The 22,413-nt window shown below is 37.8% G+C and overlaps 1 protein-coding gene and 1 long non-coding RNA gene across 6 annotated transcripts; one reads left to right on the forward strand and one right to left on the reverse strand.

Annotated features, from left to right (window-relative positions):
* Window positions 1-1,893: 1,893 nt before the first annotated feature.
* Window positions 1,894-16,372, reverse strand: slc26a1 (solute carrier family 26 member 1). Of its 5 annotated transcripts, none has more exons than XM_015049449.1 (9): window positions 15,951-16,372; window positions 11,610-11,667; window positions 7,303-7,783; window positions 6,999-7,205; window positions 6,471-6,717; window positions 6,150-6,381; window positions 5,388-5,571; window positions 4,326-4,613; window positions 1,894-4,071 (listed from the first exon to the last, which is right to left on the reverse strand). In XM_015049449.1, exons 3-9 carry the CDS (start codon window positions 7,714-7,716, stop codon window positions 3,496-3,498), a joined length of 2,148 nt encoding a protein of 715 aa, XP_014904935.1. In that variant the 5' UTR covers window positions 7,717-7,783; window positions 11,610-11,667; window positions 15,951-16,372; the 3' UTR covers window positions 1,894-3,495. The 5 variants fall into 5 exon arrangements, with proteins under 5 accessions (XP_014904935.1, XP_014904932.1, XP_014904933.1 ...); XM_015049446.1 differs by having other exon boundaries at window positions 11,403-11,667; XM_015049447.1 differs by lacking the exon at window positions 11,610-11,667.
* Window positions 16,373-18,211: 1,839 nt separating this feature from the next.
* On the forward strand, window positions 18,212-19,616 carry LOC106957892 (uncharacterized). Its single transcript, XR_001427052.1, has 2 exons — window positions 18,212-18,436; window positions 19,151-19,616. It is a non-coding gene; the product is annotated as an uncharacterized LOC106957892 (long non-coding RNA).
* Window positions 19,617-22,413: the final 2,797 nt, after the last annotated feature.

The raw sequence follows: 22,413 nt of genomic DNA on the forward strand, positions 1-22,413 counted from the left end.
GGTCTGGAGATATGGATCATGACCAAAAGAACAAGATGCCAGATACAAGTGACTGAAATGAGCTTCATTTTTTTGGTGGTTGGTCTCAGTCTTAGCAGAAGGGCTGGAAGCTCTGTCATCTTCAGGAGCTCTGGGTAATCAGTGAATTACCTGGACAGAGTCATTGTCACTACCTTTGTACCTTTCGTATCACATGTTTCTATTTCCGGGGTGGAATGACTACAATTTCAATGAATTTTAAAAGAAGAATTAGGTGGACATCTTTATGCTGTCACTGAGCAATACCAGCTGGATATTTGACCACTTTTCTTTTAGCAGGATTCCTTTAAATTGTTCTTTTAGTCCACATTATGACGTGGCCAACACTGTGCTTGACAGTTTTGCAGACATAGTTTTTGTACTCTGGGCAAATAGCCCAAATTTGGTCTGAGTTTCTGCAGAAGGTGTTTGACTTGTCTATGTGGGGAGTTACACACTTCAGTCAAACTTGAAGCTGTCACCACCCTCTCAGGCAGTGGAGGGGTAAAACTGTGTAATTATGAACAACGACCCCTGGTGTTTCTGCAGTTTCCATTTCATTACAGGCTTCAGTCTGGAGGACGAGACAGGATGAGGACATTTGGGTTAGATGGTTGAAACACAATATAATTGATGTCTAGATCAATGTACATTGATCCAAAACGCACACTGAATAGTTTTGAAATTGATAAGCAATAAACAAAAATGTGCTGACTATTCCTAAAACCAGATTTATTAAAAAACCTCCACTGTTTCTACCAGAGTTATCCCAGAATCTTGTTGATGGCTACAAAAACTTGCAGTCAAAGAAGTTGTAGAAAATCCACAACACATTCTCGTTTTAAAAACATGGAATTATTTTGTTGTGTAAGTTGTACCCAGAAACTCAAATAAATCATTAAAATACCAAACATCAGATTGAAATTATGTCATTGTTATTGGAACAATTTGACACAACCTTGGCTAGAAACATTAGCGTGTATGTAACTCAGCGCGATACCATTGTGTTAATCATAACCAATCCTGTCTCGTCTTGGTAAACATGTTGGGGGTCTCACTACATCTGTGTGTCGCTGTAATTACACCGGCTATACATTGGCACGTAGGCATATCAATCATTGACCGCCAGGGTGCACAGCGAGTTTCTTCTCGACTTGTTTACTGTTAATAAGTAAAAAGATGAACCTCTTGGATAATCCCTGCATACTTGGGGTCAGTAAACTGTACACAGGTATGTGGTTTCTGTTTGTAGGATCACGCTTTCTAAAGTTTCTCCTATCATTTGAAGTCAGGAAAGGTAGTGGTTAGGAGGAATTATTTTTCACCAGACGTGACTTCAGCGTTTGAAAGTGTGATGATTATGTTATTAACTCTGCACCTAATGGCTACTTATGCACAGCTGACTGCTTTTAAATGCATTATTGGAAAGACTGTCGATGTGGCATTTTCCTTCCTAGTTATTATCTTGAGGTTTAATTTGTTTATTTCTGTAATACTAAAATAAGACTGCAGCAGGTCAAGCATTTAGGCACCTGAACATGACTTGTTGATGTTAAACTGAGCGTCACACAAGGGATTTAAGTGACTTTGAAGAAAGCATGGCTGTTGGTGCCAAACGGACCGGACCAAGTATTTTAGGATCGACTAGCTTTTTCACTCTCAAGCATTTCTCGGGCTCACAGAGAGTGTTTTGAAAAATGAATATCATCCAGTGAGCAGTGAGTAAACTACACAAATAAATATGTATCAGATATGCTCTAAACTTGCAAACCTGCCGTATTGACAATGGAAATACCGGTTGCCCCCTTGTTGGATCCAAACTGCAACATACTGAGGAACCCCCTCTAATAAAAGAGCCAAGACTCATACACTTGCTTCACTAAAGACTCATTTTATTCCAAGTACTGAATATTACAAAAAATTTTCTGAATGCTGAATGGCTATACTTAAAAAAAAAAAAGAAGTTACAATTACACACAGAGACATCTAAACACAAATTAAATTAATGCGTGGAAGAGTTTACTAATTAATTTACATAAATAGTAATGCAGTCCATACTTACGATCATGTCTACATGTTATTGTACGGTTTTTCACATTGTGCAGTTAGACGTGGTATCGGTCTTGATCTCAACAGGATAAGAGACAATGAAAAACAGTAGTTTAACAAAAAAATAAAATAAAATGCAGCAGTTTGAGCTTATTCACTAGTCACAAAGTTTTTGATTAAAAAAAACAACAACAAAAAGTTTAAAAAGATTTTTTACAAAATACACTGGAGACACCACCTGCTGCCACTGGATTCTTTAGTAAAAATTCAAAACATTTTAAAAGCACCAAAAGATCTAATACTCAAACCCTTCTTTATAGCTCCTGCTGACTGTTCAGAACAGAGCATGTGCTCCACTGACCCGTTTTCTAAATGCAAGGTTCTCAGGACGAGCAAAGTCCTTGTTCTCTTCCGCTAGTCAGGAAGAGTTTAACAAGCCTTTAAGAAATGATTTATAGCAAAGGCGAAAGTTGGCACTTAAGGAAATGGTGGCTAAATTTACAAGCCTGGAATCTGAAGGTGTGGAATAAAGACTACATGAACTTTGTATGTTCTCTCTAAATCGCTTTTACTTTTCCACAAGTGTTTGTGGGACACTCATCAATCAATAACGAAAGCCACTGATTCCTACCTGAACATGTTTCTAACAATGATCCAGTTAGGTTAAACAAGCTTTCCTTCAGAAAGTCAAGAGTGCTATGTCTGTTTTAATACATCTTTTAATGCTCTGACAAGATTCCTAAAGCAATTCCAAAATACGTCTAGTCAGACTTCATAAAAATGTTGAACACATCTACACTTAACTAAAAATAATGCACAGGCACTGCCTTGGGTAAAAAGCCATGGGTGTGTTTGGCTTGGCCTTTAGTTGAGCTCCTTTCCCTTGTGCAGAAAGGAAGGAAGGAGAGACTCCATGGGAGAAAGCGACATATTTTCCACTAGTGACTCTGTCCTTTGTGTAGGTAATAGATTAAAATCTGTAACGGTGCCGAAAAAAAAGAGAGCACAAGTCGAAACCTGGTGAACCAAAACACACTGACAGATTTAATTGCTACTAGTGAAATGATTTTAATCACTTGCCCTTCAAAACCTTTAGTCACTTTTTAGAAAAATAGAAATTTAACATTGAGAGAAATTTCTCAAACTCAATTTGTTCATCAGCATATATATTTGCTGGCTTTTTACTAATTTGAAGGTCTTTTGGGCCTTCAAATTTATCCCAAAAAAAGCATAATCCATCATTACTCCAGGGGATACAATTATATGCACACATTCTTCATTTCGCTAAGTCTACTCTTCGTACCTCTTTGTTTTATTAACAAAGTTTCCCTGTTATTCTTTCAGCGCTACCCAGTACACCCTTGTTGTGGCCTACAATCACTTTTGAGCACGTAGACGAAAGGAAAATAATCATTTCCTCCTGTCAATCTACACCACAGAGTCCTCGGCCTTCTTTTCTTCTGCTGCTCTGTTTGCATGAAGAACGGCAGCATGAACTGTATAAAACAACAGGCTACTTATGTCTTTGTTGTTCTTCCCAAAGAACTCTCCCTTCTGGAGAGCATCGATGACTGAAGTGTTGCAGCATGCAAGAAGCACACTTATGCCGACCTCTTCATATTCCTTGACCAGCGCTTTGAAAGTGGCCATGCCTGTTGAGTCAATGAAAGGGATGGCGGAGCAGTCTAACACTATAGTGTGGAACTCTAATTCTTTTTGGACAAGCCCCACAAAGACATCAAAGTTGTTTGTCTCCCCATTTGTCTTGGCTTGCTTCTTGGACTTGTCTTTTTCCTTCTTCTCTGCCTTTTTCTTCTTTGTCAGCTCCAAGAAAGGTTCGACCCCGACAGCTTTGTAGAGGGACTTGAGGAAAAAGTTCTTATTGGCAAAGTACAGAGGAGCCTGGAAACGGAAGATCTTAACCCGACTAGGGGCTGTTAGATTCTTGTACTCCTCCACATCTTCATACAGATCGATGTCGTCGACCCGGCCAAGGAGAGAGACCTGAGAACAAACATTAGATTGTGGCAGTTGTGGTATCATTTTGTAAACGTGTCATCTTTAATGTTTAGTGCAAAGTTTTCAAACAACTTTAAGAAGTTTGATTCAAATGTGTCTCTACACATCTGAATCAAATAATCTGAACTACCTTCTTGGCATGCAGTCAAACTATTGACCTAATCACTTGATTCAGGTTCAATGGAACAGAAACATCTAAAAGTTCCTGGATGTTCTAGGATTTCTATCAGTTTACTAACCTTTGGGTTCTGGGTTTTATAGATGATGCAGCTCATTGAAAAGACAATGCCAATGAGCAAGCCTAGCTCCACGCTGATCAGAGCTGTGGCTGACATGGCAACCAGCCAAACAATGGCGTCCATTCGACTGGCTCGCCATTTGGCCGGCACATCCCTGAACTTCCTCAGTGCTCCCCGAAGGCTCACAATGATGATGCAGGCAAGGACACATTTCTGAAGTGCTCGAAAGTATGGAGCGAAGAAGAGGAGGACAAGAAGGACGACAAAGGCACTGATCAGACTCGATACCTGAAAAAGTCAAAATATAAGAAACAAAAAAACTGTTAAAAACAATATGCTCTGACAATGGAGTGGCAGTATTTCAATACCGTGTCAGTATGTGTAACAAAAAAATTTGGGCAATGTGTTTGTGTATTAAATTTATTCCAAAGGAAAAGAAGAGAAAATGTAAGTGTCCGGCAGAAATGATCATCATATTCAGAGAAAGAAAAAAAACAGGATCAGCGTTTAAGCCTGAGAAACGCCATCGCAAGTAGAAAGTAAGAGGTTGGAAAGATGTTGGGGATGTTTTGCTGTCAGAGGACCTGGAGAATTTCATGAAACTAATTGCATCACGAGGAAAGAGCAGTCCAACAGACTACATAGATACACTTAACCGTTTTACCAATATTTTTCCTTAAATTGTGGCCTAAATATGTTGTCAGAACTGGTGTTACTGAATCAGGAGCAATTTTCATGGTTCAAAAACACTTCTGAATTTTAGGAGAAAAAAATCTCTCAATCTGACGGCAAACACAAAAAATGTTGGAAATTCAAAATAGGCTAAAACTCAAAACATTTAGAGTGATTTAGTGCCAAGCAGCATGAAAAATTTAGTATTTTTACTGGATGTATGGAAATATCTACTTTCAATTGAGTATTAGATTTTCTTGATTCTACATTTGGATCCAAGCCATTTAATTGATTCCACAGCATTCGGTTTGTGGTTTTATTGACTTAGAAGACTTTCAGCTTCTCGGTCTTGATCAAAATTCACGTTAGGTTTGTCTTTTTTTCACTCACCTGAGTCTGGCAGCCAGTTGAATCCTTCACCATTGTTTTTGCCAGCGCAGCGCTTGTGGTGAAGCAGTGAAAGAAGGAGGGGACGACATTACAGAGTCCAATGGCCACCATCTCCTGGTTGGGACGGACTGAATATCCGTGTTTCTTTGCAAACATCTCAGACAGTGACACGGTGAAGGCAAAACTGCAAGAAATCCCATTAAACATGAAGGGTAAGATTATTTTCCCTCTCAGGCATTTGAGTAAAACTGCTCAGTAGTTGTGAAAAATTATTTCAGCAAGTAATCCTAAAGTTGAAAGTAAAAAAAAGTCAAATAATAAATTGCTGCTGAGGCTGAGGTAGGTGAAATCAGGCAAACCCTGAACCCAAATGGACTCCACTGACTCTCTGGAGAAATGTATTGGCAGAATGCAGCTGGCATTCACTGTATTTTAGATATTCCTGGTCACTTAATGACACTCCAGCAAAACGTTTTTGCTCAATTTTAGTTTTTGAATGAGAAACCAACACAAATATTTGAGCTAATGTGACATCCAGGTGGTGTCACCACATTCTCTCAACACCTTATTATTGGTGGATTAAACATTTAATCTAATATTTAATATAATTCTGGATTTGTGTATTTCAAAACAATTTACCTAAATCATTGAGTAGAACCTTTGCTTTATTTGGAAATTAATAAAACCGCTAAATTGTGTCTGTAATGAGAAGATAAGAGACATTGGTCAGACAAACATGCTTCTAGTTTGGTCACACCGTACCTAATGACTGCCAAAGGAATGGCATCCAGTGCCACTCGTGGCATAATACTGAATGCGGGGACCTGAGGTGGAGTAAATCCTGTGGGAATGTGACCGGAAACACTGGAGTGGTATCGGGTGTTGAACTCCCCAAAGTGGCTAGCGAGCGTAGCTCCTGCCACGACTACCAGCTCTGTAGGTAAGGGGATCTTTAGGCGGTCCTTGTAGCGGTCCTGGATCTCTTTCCCCGCAACTGTAATGAAAATATCTAGTATTATACCATGTGAGAGAAAAGTACAACAAAAACACTGAGATTTGGAGATGCGAGAACAGATGAATGACCTAAAATTGCAATGCAGATGGCACTTGTGATGAGATCACACAGGTTGGTCTTGTGAATGTTGGCGAAGATGTTAAACCAGGTAACGACTACTGTCCCGTAGCCCTGATGACGAGGAATCTTTAGACCCAAGAGGTATTTCGCCTGCACAGTCAGGATGGTGACAGAAGCTCCCGTGGCAAACCCGTCGAGCATGGGGGCCGAGAGGTAGACGGAGACGAAGCCCAGCCGAAACACTGCCATCAAAATCTGACAGAGGGGAGACAAAAACAGCAGATGTTCTGAGCTGTCTTTCATCCTGGAGGCTTACAAGTCAAAGAATTGCAGTTTTTACAAAATATGTGCTTAAAAACAAAGTTGAAGCGGCATACAATTTATGTATGACTTTTGTATATTTACCTATACAAGGTTGATTTTTTTGCTTTGCAAAAGAAAACAGGATCTTATAATACATTTTCATTTTGAATGGGTGTATTTAACTAGCTTTAGCTTTGGTATAAGTATATTTAAAATCAACCCCATTCCTTTACCTGATAGACACCAGCCAGAAATGTAACAGCAGCTGCGACGGCGATGGCGTAGGAATCTTTCCCCAGCTGCATGCCCATCAGCTCCACGGTGAGCTCGGGTTTATCAGTGAAGTTCAAGTCCAGCGTCTCATTAAATAGTTCATGAGGAGATGGTGTGGAGTCCTCATTGAGATCAAAACCAGCCTCGAAAACCTCCCTAACCACCACCTACAGAGGCGGCATCAACAGCAAATATTCAGAACGTGATAAACGTGACAATGGTTGTAACTCTTTAGGAACAAATTTCTCTAAAGCATTGGCTTACCTGTCCCACCATGAGACTCATGAGGCTGAATATCCCAACGGACACATGTCTGGACGTCCCCATGAGAAAGTAGATGATATTAGCGTAAAATGAGGTGTACAGACCATAAATGGGCGGCACTCCTGCTAACAGGCAGTACGCTATGGCCTGCGGAACCAGAATGATCCCAACAATGAGCCCAGACATCACATCGCCCCAGATGTACTCTTTAAGCTTGTACTTTGGTAGCCAGCGCACCACGGGGAAAAACCCCATCAGCGTGGACCGGACCTTCGGTCCAGAGCAGGTCAAACCGTTTTTCAGCTTTGATTTGAGGATGGCGGCTGCCGGCTGTTGCTGGCGAACCCGCCGTTCCAGGAGCCGGGGCGGTTGGGGGGCCAACGGGGTTTCCGTGTCTGGAGAAACCTCCTCCATGGTCTCGTTGAAGAAGAGGAGGCAGCACAGGGAGAGGAAGGAGATCCAGAGGCTGTCAGCTGCGCTCCTAGATCAGAAACATGGGATTATTGAGTACAATATCTTTAAGGTCTGTCACAAAAGTTTGGAAATATTTGTATTCTGCAAAAACATATTCAGCTCCAGAAAAAGTTAAGAGACCACAAAAGATGATCAATTTCTCTGATTTAGCTTTTTATAGGTATTTGTTTGAGTGAATGTTTGAGTAAAATAACATTGGACTACTAACAACATGTTTTAAAGTTGCAAGCAAAAATGTAAGATTTATTTGCAGAAAATGAGAAATGGTCATAATCACAAAAAAGATGCAGCGCTTTCAGACCTCAGATAATGCCAAGAAAAAAAGTTTATATTCATTTAGAAACAACAATGCTAATATTTTGACTCATAAAGAGTTCAAAAGTCAATATTTGGTGGAATGACAGTGAGGTTTTCAATGGTGTTCAATGCAGTGGCCTCGTCATTTTTTCCAGAGCTGTGCACCCTCTTGTCAGGTGCAGCTGTTCAATTACTTGTCAACACAAACAGCAACTCGGCTAATCACTCAATTCATTTAGGCACTTATCATAAAATCGAGCATCAGAGAATGGAGAAGAAAGAGGCTTTTAGAAAGAGGTGATTGTTGGTTGGGAAACTGCAGATCTACTGGGAATTTCATGCGCAGGCATTTCTTTCACCTATAGAGATCAGTCTATAACATCCAGAAAGCGGATGAATTTTTCTGGAGTTACAGCAGGCCACAGTCCCATTTCGTTTAGATAAATCCTTTATGGCTGTAAACTTCTCAGAATGATCCATCCAAGGCGAAGATTCACCCAAAATTACACATTAACGGCACAGTTGTAGCCTTGGACGAAGACAATGGACCAACAGTGAGTCTACACATAATTAGACAGTTTCGTGAGAGCACAACGTAGCATCACTGATGTGCAGATTAACTTCCCCACGTTACTGAGCTAAATCCAGGTATTTCTGTTATGTCAATACTAAAAGCAAAACTAACAGCTGCTATTCATGCTTTAATGGTAATGAAAGTAGTTGCACGATCTAAGGCACAGATATGCGTTTCCTTGTTTGTCGTCTTTACTATGTGCTGACGTTGTGTGTTTGGATATCTTTGTCTGGATTGAGTTAAAGGCAAGTATGCAACCGCAATGAGAAAACGAAGAGTATCTCTATATAAGGACAATAAAAAGACCCGAAAAGTGCTGGTCAAGAAGTCAGAACTAAAAATGGACAGGAAAACAAACTAAAAATGCAGTTATGGGTCTGACTGCACGTCAGCAGAGAAATGCAGCATTAATTACTGAACTGATAGACTTTAAACTATTCATATTGTTTTGGCAATCTTCTGAATTTTCATCCGCCGGCGCTAATGTGAAGTGAGCTTACTGGAATTTCCTGTCGACGTTCAGATGAACTACATGAAAACTTTGCTTTTAGTTTGCTAAATGTAGTGCCAGTCAAAAACAAAAATGAAATTCAATCAATAAGATAAAGTGTTATTGTAGCATTGTTTATAATGACGTAAATGCGGGTGCAGACTCACTATTGGCCCTGCATCATTTCAACAACGGTTGAAATGTTCTGTGTAACTCCTCTCTGCAGTATTTTTTTAAATAAATATTTTTATGTAACCCACTGCTTTTTTTATATAAATCCTGATTAAAAACAGTGTGTGTATCTCCTGTTTGCAGTAGCGTGTATAAGCACCACTTATAAAACGCAGCTTTGTAAACCGTTAGGGTGTTATTCCACCTGCTGTCTATGAATTATGATTGAAAATTTCATTTAAGTCTCTTTTATTAATACCTATCAGAGGGCTGAAATTCTGATTACTATTGTGAGAATCGTATAGAGATGGAGAAAAAACAATAACTGTCAAATATAGCATTGGCTTAGTAAAAGAAACACTGTCTATGAGAAATATTTTTTTTATTTTTCTTGCTTGTCTCAGAAATCCTTAGTTTTGGGGTTATTTTGCAGAGAGTTATTTAACGATGAACGCTTTCTTGACTTTTGCAATCCTGAAATGATATTCTTTGCCAAGTTGGTCAAGTGATCTGCACATGCAGGACGCCCACGAATAAAACTTGTGATTATTTGAAGGCTTTTCTAACGAGGTTACTGTCCGTTGAGTAGCAGCAGAAACCATGTGTCAGAAACCATAAAGCTCTCTAATTGACATGAAATCTGCCTGGGCCATCACAACACTGGTATGTGTTGTGATTTAGACTTCCTGAGGCGGCGCAGGAACAGATATGACGTGAAACAAGGACGACTGGCTTCTCTGTTTACTTTAAGATAAAAGAAAAACCAAACTCTTTTTTACAAAGTATTTTAATCAGGAATTGAATTTGTATTCTCTTAACTTTTAGGTTAAAATCACCGTAGTTAGAGATGTTTTGACCTTCAGTTAACGGAGAGCTCAGTTTGCCTAGCAATGTTCACTTTAAAGAAGCGGATACAAAGATCAACCTTTGTGGAGATGGGTCCTGTAAATCTCACCTGACGTTTTTAGATGACAGAAGACGAATAATGACCCTTTTTTTTTTTTACAACTGGATTACTTTTGTGAGGTAGTTCACTCTCACCCACCGGTTGGGGAAAAAAAAGCTTTTATTAACTGTTGATCACTGCTGGAATCCCGCCAAGGGACTTTGGGGACCAGACAAATAAAATGAACCAAAGTGTCAGCTCAGAACAACAGTGAAAGGGGCTGATTAAAGGTGTTTCTGCCAGCCGTTTCTAATCACCGCTCTCCTTCTTTTATCACCCGACATAATAGCAAACTGCTCCTGCTTAGAGGATAAATCAAAGGGCTGATTCTGTCTTTTTTTTTATTTTTTTTTTATTAAGGGATAGAAACAATTCATTTAATCAGGTGTAAAGTGAAGTCTACAGAGTTGAAATTAAAACATTTTATAAGAACACATGGTTAATTATATTAAAAAAAAAAAAAAAAAAAGACAATTTCCTTTAAATAAGCCATGTGTGGCCTGTCTCTGTATCAGAGAAACAGGAACATTTGGCTGCAGGTTAGTAGCTGTGGTCTTTATCTCTGGTCTCGATTCTGACCTTGACGGCAGCATTAATACTCTTTAAAAGGAAGATTACTAAAGGTGCAATTAAACCACGTTTATTAAAGGTATGATTTGAGGAGGGTGTCATTTTATTGATCTACATGCTCAAGGGTACAGTTTATCAGCACAGTGTGAAATTATGAGATAAACAAGCGGCAGTCTTTGTCTTTGCCAAAGACAAAAATGCTGAATTATGCCGATGGTGTAACAAATCATTTCAAAAAGCAGCGTGGCAGTCAAAGTAACAGCTCCTCCTTTGAATTCCTTTCTTTTAAATCACGGTGACCTTAATCTAAAATGAAATACTTGAAAGACAAACTTCTTTTCTCAAGTTTTGAGTTTCTCAGACTATAAAGTCAAGAAGATCAAGTGGAACCCCCCGCCCCCCATTCATTACTGCATTCATATTTTAAAAAACCACTTAAAGTTTTTAATGCTACTTATTCAGCCATACAAGCTTGAAACAATATAATAATAATAATAATAATAAACACTGAGCAGGCAATAAAAACACTTACAGTCATTAATTTATGCGAACTATCTCATTAGTAATGATGTACTCACTTGTAGAGTCACTGCTTTATGGACGACCAGAAGAGTTTCTGACTCAACCTGAGTTGGCAGCTCCTTTTTAAACCTGTTTCTCTCTTTGTTTTGCTCCCCTGCGTGACTTCAGCGGCTGCTTCGTCATCCGAGCGTTCAGACTCAGTAGATGAGAGTTATGATCTCTTTCAGAGTTTATATCAAGATAAGAACGAGCCCTTTGCTCACCCTCGCCCTGCTTCCTATTGGCTTGATCCCCATGCAGTGGGTGTGACCTCATGTTGCTCTAGAGAAGAGGTTAAATATAGTCAATTTTTTACTGGATAGCAGTGTTTATCTTTCCTGTTGGATGTTTGGATCGGCAATAGTGATTGCAGAAAGAAAAAAAAGAAAAAGAAACGGTGAACAGCTCTATGTGTCAACATGTCATACTGTTTAAATACATCCTGTGGACAGAGAGAATTGCATGGCAAGCAAAAGATAAAACAAACCAGTGGAGAGACGGCGCTTTGATTTATGTAAATGGAAAATGGTGTGTAATGTTTTTATTTTAACCAAATAAAGCAAATGTGAGAAAAGGAGTGTTTGCATAACACAAAATAAACATGTAATGGTTCATCCCAGTCATTAAGATGTGCAATTTCTGCTTCTGATTAGGAAAAGAGAAATTGCTGGAACATTTTTTTTAACCACCTGATCCTTGATAATAACTTTTAATAATTTTTTCACTTCCCTTGTTTAAAGTAATGGGGAAATGTTTCTTGTTAGACAGACAAAGCTTCAAGACGCACACTAATTTGATTGGCCTGCAAACCAAATACATCAAAAGATAACGTAAGAGACATAAACACAAAGTCGGATATTGCCTAGATCGTTTGTTACAAACCAAAAATTGCAGAAAGAATTTTAAAACACATCTGATATTTATTTAAAGTTGAAACCAGATGTTTATACTCAGCAGGACAGAAACACGCACAACTCTTATTCCCCTTAAAATCTGATATTAGTTTGATCTAAACTAAAGAGTTGGGCCTAAAGAGTGTAATGACATCTAGAAAAAAAAAGTTGATCTTTCTGCTGCAGGATGGACTGGTGAACTTCACAAAATAGGTGGCAGCGCAAGGAAAGAATGTCAAGCAGAAAAAAGTAACGACTCAGACCTGCATACCTCCAAATCAATTACAAACCCCTGGGCAGAAGTGAAAAGGTGTGTGTGAACTCTCGTTCATCACTCTGGCATTTGACAAGTAGAAATATTTTAGGTGAGCCCAACTGACCTAAAACAGGAAAAGTTTAGTCTGATTTAGAGCAAGAAGAGTAAGATTGTGTCTTCTTATGCAGCACATGGAGAGATCTGACTTCAATTGGGTCGGTCATCTATAAAATATTTGGACTCAAGAATACATTGAATGACAATTCCCAAAATAATTGAGTCGAAGTGATGATTAAACCTAAATGTATCTCAATGCGATTTTACTATGTGGTCTTAAAAACATGCTGATAAATGAGTGCGGCAGCGATGCTTGTGGAGGGGCCGGTGTTTGCACAGAGCTGAGTGTTACCACTGCAGGTTGAACCATTAACAGACTGAAGTGAAGGGAATCAGAGCGAGTTCTGAATGTCTGAGCCGTCTGAAATGTGATGTTTTTCTGCTGTTACACTGTCATGCCACCTGAATTCGACGATGCAGTTTCATAGCTTTTAAAAATGCCACGTCATGTAATGTCATTTCCGCCTAGTGGCAAGTTTAGTCACATACACGGAATCAAACGAGATAAGGTCTTTGGATTTTGGTAGCAGAAATGTTTTGGCCACTTGAGAAGGTCAGCGAAGTAGAACTCCCCTGCTGCTGAGATTTCAAAATAGGAGGAAGGAAACGAAGAGCCAAACAGCAAATGTCACTTCAAAAAAATTGAATGTTGACCTAAAATTATGTGTAGCACAAATATTAATATACAAACGTTTTTCCTCGAGTTTCATTTATTGAAAGTGAAGTAGGAAATGTATCTAAATAGAATAATGAAGAGACATTTAGGTGTGGTATGTTGTTTATAAAAGCTATATTTGTATAATGCAGTATTCAAATAAAAAGTTTTAGAAAATAATTTTTACTACGTGTTTCTTGTTTCTTTTATCTGCAATAAAAATGTAATTGCTTTTAAGGGTTTACCAGAAAATGTAAATGTTGTTGGAACTGTAGAGACTATTTGTAGTCAGTTTGACTTTTTGCCTTCTATGCATTTAAGCAATATATATTCCCTTTGCTCACAAGTCAGCTATTGTGGTAAACAGCTATGTTAAAAATGTGATTTTATTCAGCAGTTTAAGTGTCATGAAAAATAAGTTGCTTCATAAAGTTATTTGACTTTCCACATTGCATTTATTCTGGGTTGTTTGCATTTTTACAGACTTTTAATTTATATATGTAGTAGTTTTTTTCTGAGTACTTTATCATGCAGCCCCAAAAGAATTAATCTTCATATACTTCAATATATCAGCAAAATAATAATAATAATAATAATAAAAAAAAGTTTTTTCTTTGGTCTTATTTATAAATTTTATTCTGTTATGTATATATCTATTTTTTAATTTTCCCCAAAGTTTGTTTAAAATAAGAAAACATCTCCTGTGATGTTATTTTAACTTGATTTGAAAATGATTTATGGATAATAAGAGTCTGGTCCAATGTTCCACACTTTTTGTTACTGAGTATTTGAAAGCAGAGAAATATGTCGACTTCCCTGCAGAGCATACAGGAAAGTATCCTGGTCTGGGCATCCTGCTCTGCTTTAACTCATTTTTAATTGCACTAGATTAGTTTTCATTTAATGTCAACCTACCACCATCTAAATCTAATCAGCCTTGCTTTATCTCATTTTGTTACATTTAGAACATTAATCTAGCTGATGTCTCTCTGACAGGCTCAACAATTTTCTTGAAGGTAATATAGGCAACACAAATGATACCTCCTCCTGTCACTTTGAAGGACCACACAATATCCTGCTCAATTAGAGTTGGCTTAACCCAATCTGCCCTTGGCACACCACTGCTCAACCTTCATCACAAGACCATGACAAAAACACCATTTAATCCAAATATCCAAATTTGTTTACATCCCCCTGAAACCCTTCTCCATTAATTTGTAATGTTACAGCAAAATCCCTTAATGTGTTTTGTTATACAAAAAAAAAAAAAAAAACAGTCTTAGGTCTTTTGTGTCTCTATTTGCTTTGCTAATCTAGACATTGAAATCTTTCTTCTCAAGATAGTTGAGTGTCTGGAGGGCGTCTGTAGATTTTTTTACATTTTTTTCTTCACAGATTTTGGCAGAAGACAAGAAGAGATTTACTTCATTCAAAACCTTTTCATTGTAGATCTTGTCTTATGTTGACGGTCGTTATCCTGCCGGCAGGTAAACCATTAACCCAGTCACATGTGTTTGACAGAATTCAACACGTTTAATTTGTGTTTGCAAGTGAAACGAAAACATAATTAAAAGCACATTGAAGGAACGAGGTTGTGTTATTGTCTTTGGATCAGCCTGAGTTGTGAAGGTGAGTCATGTGTTTTGTTTATTGCATTAAATTTAGTCAATACTCCTTTTGTTAATGTCAAACCTCAGCTTAGAAATTTTATATATTTTAACACCCCTAATTTAACAAATAAAGTTAGTCATTAATAAATGTATGCATGGAAAAAGAAAATAAATTCCACACAACCTCTAAATTATGTCCAAATAAAATTTTGTCCATAACCCACTCAACAATCAGAAATTAAGGTTCATTTTGATGACAACATAAATGAATAAAAGTATATTTCAGTGTATTATTTCACTTTATTTCACATTTATTTGATGTAATAATAATTGCTTTTATTTGGATTTTCAGTTAATGAATGACATAATTAAGTATTTATTCTTAGGTGTTTGCAGTTACCAAATGCCTTTTTTCATCTTGGTGAAATACTGACATATCAAAATGTATTTATTTTATTTTTATCATATTTTCTTTTTATTTTACTTTGGCATATTTGACCTCCAGAGTCTAATCACTGAATGCATAGAACAAATCATGTCAGAGAGCGAATGAGGAGGAATAAATCCAGCTGAAATGGACTGGATGTGAGACAGTGAGGGTCTGTGTGTGGATTTGTATGTGGGTTTATCTATGAGTGCTGCACTCAATGCCATCATTGTCAGAGTGGAAGATGCGGCTGCTTAATTTCTTTGTGTTCCTCTAACGTACTCGGTCATTGGTGAGATTGTGTCATAATTTTAACACATTGTTGAAACTTAAAGTACAAAGCAGCTGTGTCATTTCCTGCTTGAAAAAAAAGTAAAATAAATAAATAAATAAAAATATGAAGATTTGAAGTGTTTCTGCCTGCCTTCCTTATCACCTTTTTGCCAAGAGACCCCCAAACCCCCTCATCCTTTCCCATCTGAGAGGATTACCGCACTGTAGCTTTAAATCCACCGGCAGCATCCATCTGTCTGCAGGTTTACTTCCCTTTCTGCATGCCATTGTGTGATTTGTGTTGAAAAACAGCTCAAAGGAGGGTTGAACTCACCAAAGAAGCAGCAGCTTGAGTGCGTCCTGGAGGCGACATCAGCCATGCCTCCACGTGTGGTACCTCCTCATCCACCATCGGTCTGGAATTTGAGCCTATGCTGCTCTCCACTGTGCTGGCAGCTGGCGGTGTGTCTACTTGCTTCTTCCTGTTTCCTACTGCAAAGCATGATGGGAGCAGCAGCCGTTGTATCGTTTCTGTATGTGGATTGGAGTGGGGGGTGAGAGGAGAAAAGGGATGCAAAAGGGGAAGGAGGAGAGGCCGGTGCCTGTGGATGAGGGTTGCCATGGTGACTAAATTCCTGCAAGTCCTAGTGTATTTGTGCTGTGCAAATGATATGCAGTCTGTCTGTAAGAGCTCGATAGCGCATGGGTTCATAACAGCGGCAGCAACAAAAATCTGCTTTACCCTGGAAAAAATAGGGTAACACAGTAAATTATGACACTTTTAATACAAAGTTGACATTATTCAAAATGTCTTTGTTATGACAACTTGACATTAACCAAGAAATCATTACTGTTTAAACTTTACCTTTAATAACATAAAGTTACCTAATTTTTAAAGTGCAATCATTAATACTTTTATAACAAATTTATATCAGTAATGATTTATTGGTTTATCTGACTGTAAAATCAGAAAAGTTGGTGCAAGTGGACACAGAAAATCCAGAACGCAAGGAACTCCGGAGTACTGTGTTGCATGCTATGTAGTCCATCCTGACAAAAGAATATTAGATTTTATCATCTGGAACTTTAAAAGCATTTATTCTTTCTTAGAATTCATACTTAGATTCGTGCTGAGTGTGCAGAGTTTGCAGAGTTTGGAGACACTGTGGGGATCAAGAAAGATGTTATCCATTACAAAAAAAACATTTCTCTTGATGGTACACATAGTAACTGAGATTTAGTTAAAAAGTTACATGCATATCCTAATGTGCTGACAGAGCCACAAACTTAAAAGCTTACTCTCAGATTTTTTTTTCACAAGGAGGTTTCCTATTCCTTTAACTGGATTCCTGATTTTAAGGAACTTATCAGCATTATTTAACACATTATTACTGAATTATTGTGCACTTCACACAGATTATTTAAATCATTGCTTATTGCCTTTGTTGGAGTTGGTTCAGTTTGTAAAAGCTCATATGATCTCAGCTTTTCTGCTGCAAAAGTTTAAAAACCACAAACCCAGTGGTCTAAGATGGAACAGGGGCAAAAAAGGAAAACATTAATATTTTTAATAAGGGTAAATATTTTCACAGATTCTCTCTTGGTAATTCCAGAAACAACAATAACATTTACTACTTTGTAAAACATATTTAACCTCTTCTGATTGAGTTATACAGACTGAAAACCTTTTTTTTTTTACTTTGAAAAGGCCTGTCTGTCTGCATTTTAATTAGTAATTGTAATTTGTAATTATTTGGTCAATACTGAAGTTTGTTTCTCATATAATAACAATGGAAATCAGGTGATGTCATTGACTATGTTTTTGCTGTTTTTATTATTGTAGATTTTAAGCATACATAAGTTCTTATGTACAGACTTTTATCAACAGAGGACCATCCCAGTTTCCGGTGCTGCAGCTACACCTAGTGGCTAGACTTACACGTGCTTTTTATTTTATTCCTCAGCCTTTTCTCTCTACAATTTCCGTAAACAAACATTTTTAATGACGGTTTAAAAGAAAAGAAAAAAAGAAAAGACTTAAGATGAACAGCACTCAGGATGTTCTTAGTTCAAGCTTGAGAAATAATTTCAACAACTCATCCTGAATGTCTCCTTTCCGTCTGAACTGTCTCTATTTATCATAATTCCGTGAGCACGTCTCTGTGGTGTACGTGTATTTATTTTCTGTTGTGTCACAGTGTTTAGTTATGTTTATAAATCTTAGTTCTTGTTTTATTTTGAAAGTTTTTCAGGAACTCTGTGTATTCTCTCCCGCCACTCCGGCCTTCTCCCAGGCCACAGTCCAAAAACGTGGCTGATAAGCTTAAATATAATTGCGCAAATTGGAATTACGAAAATAAATTAGCTTAATGGAAACACGCCAATATCAAAAAAACAATTTACGACAAAAGGTATCAGAATCTCAAAACTGCAATTGGAAACGTTTTTGCATCACACGAGTCACGTGATCAACAACCGGACGTTAATACAGGCGGAAACGATAACAGGAAGTTGTAGGAAGGTGATGGCATGGCAAGTTTTTTTAATGACTGATTGCATTAACAAATTTATTAACGTGTGATTTTAATTAAGTTTCGAAATTGTGGTTTTCAATATTTAGCAGAATATCAACAAAGTGCAGAGCACATTTTTAATGGAAACGCAGTTCGTGTCAGGATGTCACAGCTGACATTCATTCTGGTAATTAGGCTCACCTGCTTCCATGCCAGTAATCACATTCCCCAGTCTCTCATGTTATGCTCTTCTCCACTGGTTCCTATAGTTGACCTTTCCCTGGCTCCTGTGACTCCCCCATGTTTTGTAAGTTTTCTATTCCCCCTGACTCCTCATTGGCAAACATGACACTGTAGTCAGTTGTTTTAGCTACTTTTAAAGATCAGTTTTCTTTCTTTCTTTTTTTTTTTGAGCAGAAGAGCAAATAAATGGCTAAAAATTTAGATTGATTTGGGAAGCGTATTCTGTTTCACATGGCAGCCACTGCTCACATGCACATTTCTCAAACAAAATAAGACAACTCTTGTTTTAAAGCTGTAGTTCAGCCGCCTGACCTCTCGTGTTGAATTAAATAAGAGACATTTTTCCCCTCTCAGTGGACCGATTTATTAAAGAAAAGGCAGCTAGGCTGTGGTTCTCACCAAAATAGCAACACTACTGGCTTCCTTCAGTCCTTAAAAGGACAAACTATTGGCTTTGTGTCTTGTATGGTTAAAAATATCTTTCTCTTGTTAGCACCACCTTAGAGTAAAAACCAAAATAAAGCACTGGCTCTGTGGGACTGTAAGGCAAAGCCTTAGGATGAGATAAGACACACCAAAGTGTGCAGGAGTGAAATGTTTTTAAAAGGGTACTGCATTCCTTCTTCTGATGCATTATTGCAAGAAGGCTCTGTGTTATTTCCAATCGGGAAATCAGTTAAAAAAATATTTTATCACTGCTGCTCTCTTCATTTTGAATTAAAATACATTTTTGAGAAAAGTTTTGACAGTTCCTCTTTGCCACCTCCATTCTCTTCAGTTCTCTTTCCTTTCTGAAGACTGGCATGACCGTGGAAAAACGTTACCGTGTGGTGAGTCATTTGTCTTGATTTGACCACAATCATCCTGCTGAAAGACCTAATAGCAATCCATTTTCAGTTTTCTGGCAGACATCACTGGATTTTTATTTAAAACCTCTGAGGATTTCAAAATTTCCAGACACTATGCACTCTAACATATCGCCTTTGGAAGAGAAGCAGAACCTCCACGACACTCAACAGGTAGCATTCCTGTTAGGTAGCATTCCCACATGTTACTCCTTTTTCATAGAGACTCACCTGGAGTGTTTGCTAGGAGAAAATAAATGTCAATCTTGGTATCATTTGACCACACCACATAGTTCCAGTTAAAGCTCCAGCAGCGTTTGGTTTGTGATTGTACGAGCCTTGTAGATAGTCCAATGGAAAAAGTGAGACGAGAGTTGAAGAATAAAGAAAAAACTGACATGAATCAATGGATTGCTTTTTATGCACCTTAAAATTCATAATTTGGGAGATGTTTTGTGGGCGGGAGACAGTCGGAGTTCAACCAGACATCAAAAACCTAGCGGAGGTAAACCCTTGTTATTGCTAAGATACATTCATTCATCAGCTTTTCATTGTCAATTATTAATTGAAATATCATATTCTGCATTCCCATTTGGCAAGAAGGAAATCAATGGTTGCTTTACTGCCATCTAGTGCTCAAAAATCACATTGAGTTTGTACATTTCAAAATATAAAATGAAAGCGTAACATCAGATCTCCATTTCAACCTTAATATGTTTTATGCTTACCTCAAAAATGCACTTATATCGTACTTTTTTTTTTATTAAACATTAGATTTTAAGAGTAGCAGCAGTTGTCTTGTATGTCACATTCAGTAAGCAGAGTTCATCTTCACTGAGCTATTATGAAACAGCCAAGGATCATGAGGGAACTGCATCTCTATGGAAAGTCAGCTAGCATTAAAGTACACTTTTTAAGATCACAGATGCCAAGACATTGGAGTTAAATGTCCCCCAAATCTGATGAGCAGTTCACAGTTCTGTTCCCGTAAAGTTATCCTCATAGGGGCCCAAGAGAGTCCTGAGACTCTTGTTCGTTGGCAAGGATTGTCTGGCCATTATCGCTGTAGCTTCTGTTTGGCAGGAAGGACAATCTGAAAGAGACAAAAAACTTTGTTAGTCCACATTAACCAAGTCTTAATGCAAGACAGTAGGCTTCAAGTTATAAACACCTTTCAAAAAAACCCTTCCAGTTATTGTAGAGCTCTGGAAATTTTGATTTCTATAAACCACTGTCGAAGAGATCTTGGTATGAATTGCTGGGAACAGTAATGGGGAGAAGTCATGGGAAGTCAAATCAAATTCGCTGGGAATTACTGACACATTTAGCAGAACCACCTTTAGCAGATTCAGTTTGAGTTTTCCATTTTCTGCATGCCTTTATTATTCTCAACTATTGTGGGTAAATTTTGACCCACTCGTTTCCACCGCGTTGCTGTTATTGGTTGAATGATTCAGTTTGGACGAAGCTTCAACAGAAATGGCCTCACACTTGACCCCAAAATTCTTTGGTTTTCTCCAAACATGGCTCCCGATAATTGGCTAAACATCTCCAATATGGTCTCACTTGTTGTTAAAGGACATTCTTCCAGAGGTCTTGTGATTAAATCGGATGCAACATGACACTCTGGAGTCATGAACCCATGTTTGTCTTAGAGAGAAGAGGCTTTCTCCTGACACTCCTTCCAACTGATACATTCTTCTCCAGCCCTTCTCTAATGGTCCTATCATGAAAATGTATTATTTCACTGGTCAGCCTGAGGCAGGTTGGGCCTGAGAGGAAACACTTGGATGTTTTCAAATTTTTCTGTAGATTGCACAGTCTGAGTTTGAGTTCACATTTTGGACTACTCCCAGGAAAACTGAAAAATCCCTTTAAAATTTCCCGATTGCAAATAATTTTTCTAACTGTTCATTAACTGACTTGAGAAAGTTTAAAATGTACCTTTATTATTTTTCTTCCCAGAAAGAAACTAACAACCATTTCTCTTTTCCAGCCATTATTTTTGCCGTCTTTAACAGAGAAATAGCGTTGTACAGTAGGGACATTTCCGACTCGACATTGTGGCAACATCTTTATACTCCAGATCAGCAAACTGAAAACGGAGCTCAAATCTGCTACCATCCACAAGAGATGCAAATAACACGATCATCCAGCCATCTGTTAGTTACTAAAAAAAAACCTAACATTAATATTTTTTTCAAACGGTTACAATGAACACTTTCTTGGAATTACATTTGATCCTAGTTGTAGCGCCAAAATATCCTCCTCATTAGTCAGAAGCCCACTTTATGTTTGACCTCCTGGATACTTTTAAGGCTATGATTCAGTCTTTTATTTTTAATAGAGTAAAAATAGGAAACTAGATATATTTTAAGACAGGTCTTGACGATAAAATGTGAAAAATCTGTTAGGATCTGAAAACTAACATATAAACCACACATGCCCATGTCCTGCTTTCTCAGAACGGAAGCTGCATAAGTTATCTATTAGCTAAGTTGTTTAAAAGAGACAGTAAACCTAATGCCAAATAGACCAAAGGTAAACAGGTAGACGGTGTGTTTGAGTCACACTCTAACATTTACACTCCCTAAAATATGTGCATCATTGATGCAGTTATTAATGTAGAAAATAACTCGAAGTTATAATAGTTGAGCTGGTACACAGAAATGTCTGATGTGGCTTTAAGGATAAAACAACCAATTAAGTTATTGAAACTTAATGATCAAAATGGACTCATGTCAAGGTTCCACTTGGAGAAAACAGACAAAACTATTCTCGCACACAAAGTAGCAAAGAATATGATGCAAGCAAAACGTTTATCGCGACCCAAATCTGTCAAGTTGGTCATGTTTTGTTTAGGTTCAATTGGGATTCTCCTTCTTGGTTTCTGTCTCTCTTTTGCTGAGTCAGCACTCTTGCATTGAGACAATGTCACAAGCATTCAATAAGTAAAACAAAAGCAGACTGGTTGCTTCACACAACCAAGACAAAATGTAGTTTCTTAATTTTTTTTTTAACCACATTCTTAAAGAGAAAGGAACGTAAATTACAGTTGCAGCTGCCTGTGTATTCAAACTGTCCAAACATATGATCATTCTATTAAAAAAATGAAAAGACAGACTTGCATTTCAGAGTCACAACACAACAATCGTGATGTTTATTTTAAAAGCTTTGTTTGAATGTCTATATATCA

This window comes from Poecilia latipinna, unplaced genomic scaffold (genome assembly GCF_001443285.1).
Source record: "Poecilia latipinna isolate Pla-1442-1.1 unplaced genomic scaffold, P_latipinna-1.0 Scaffold947, whole genome shotgun sequence".
Taxonomy (NCBI): Eukaryota; Metazoa; Chordata; class Actinopteri; order Cyprinodontiformes; family Poeciliidae; genus Poecilia; species Poecilia latipinna.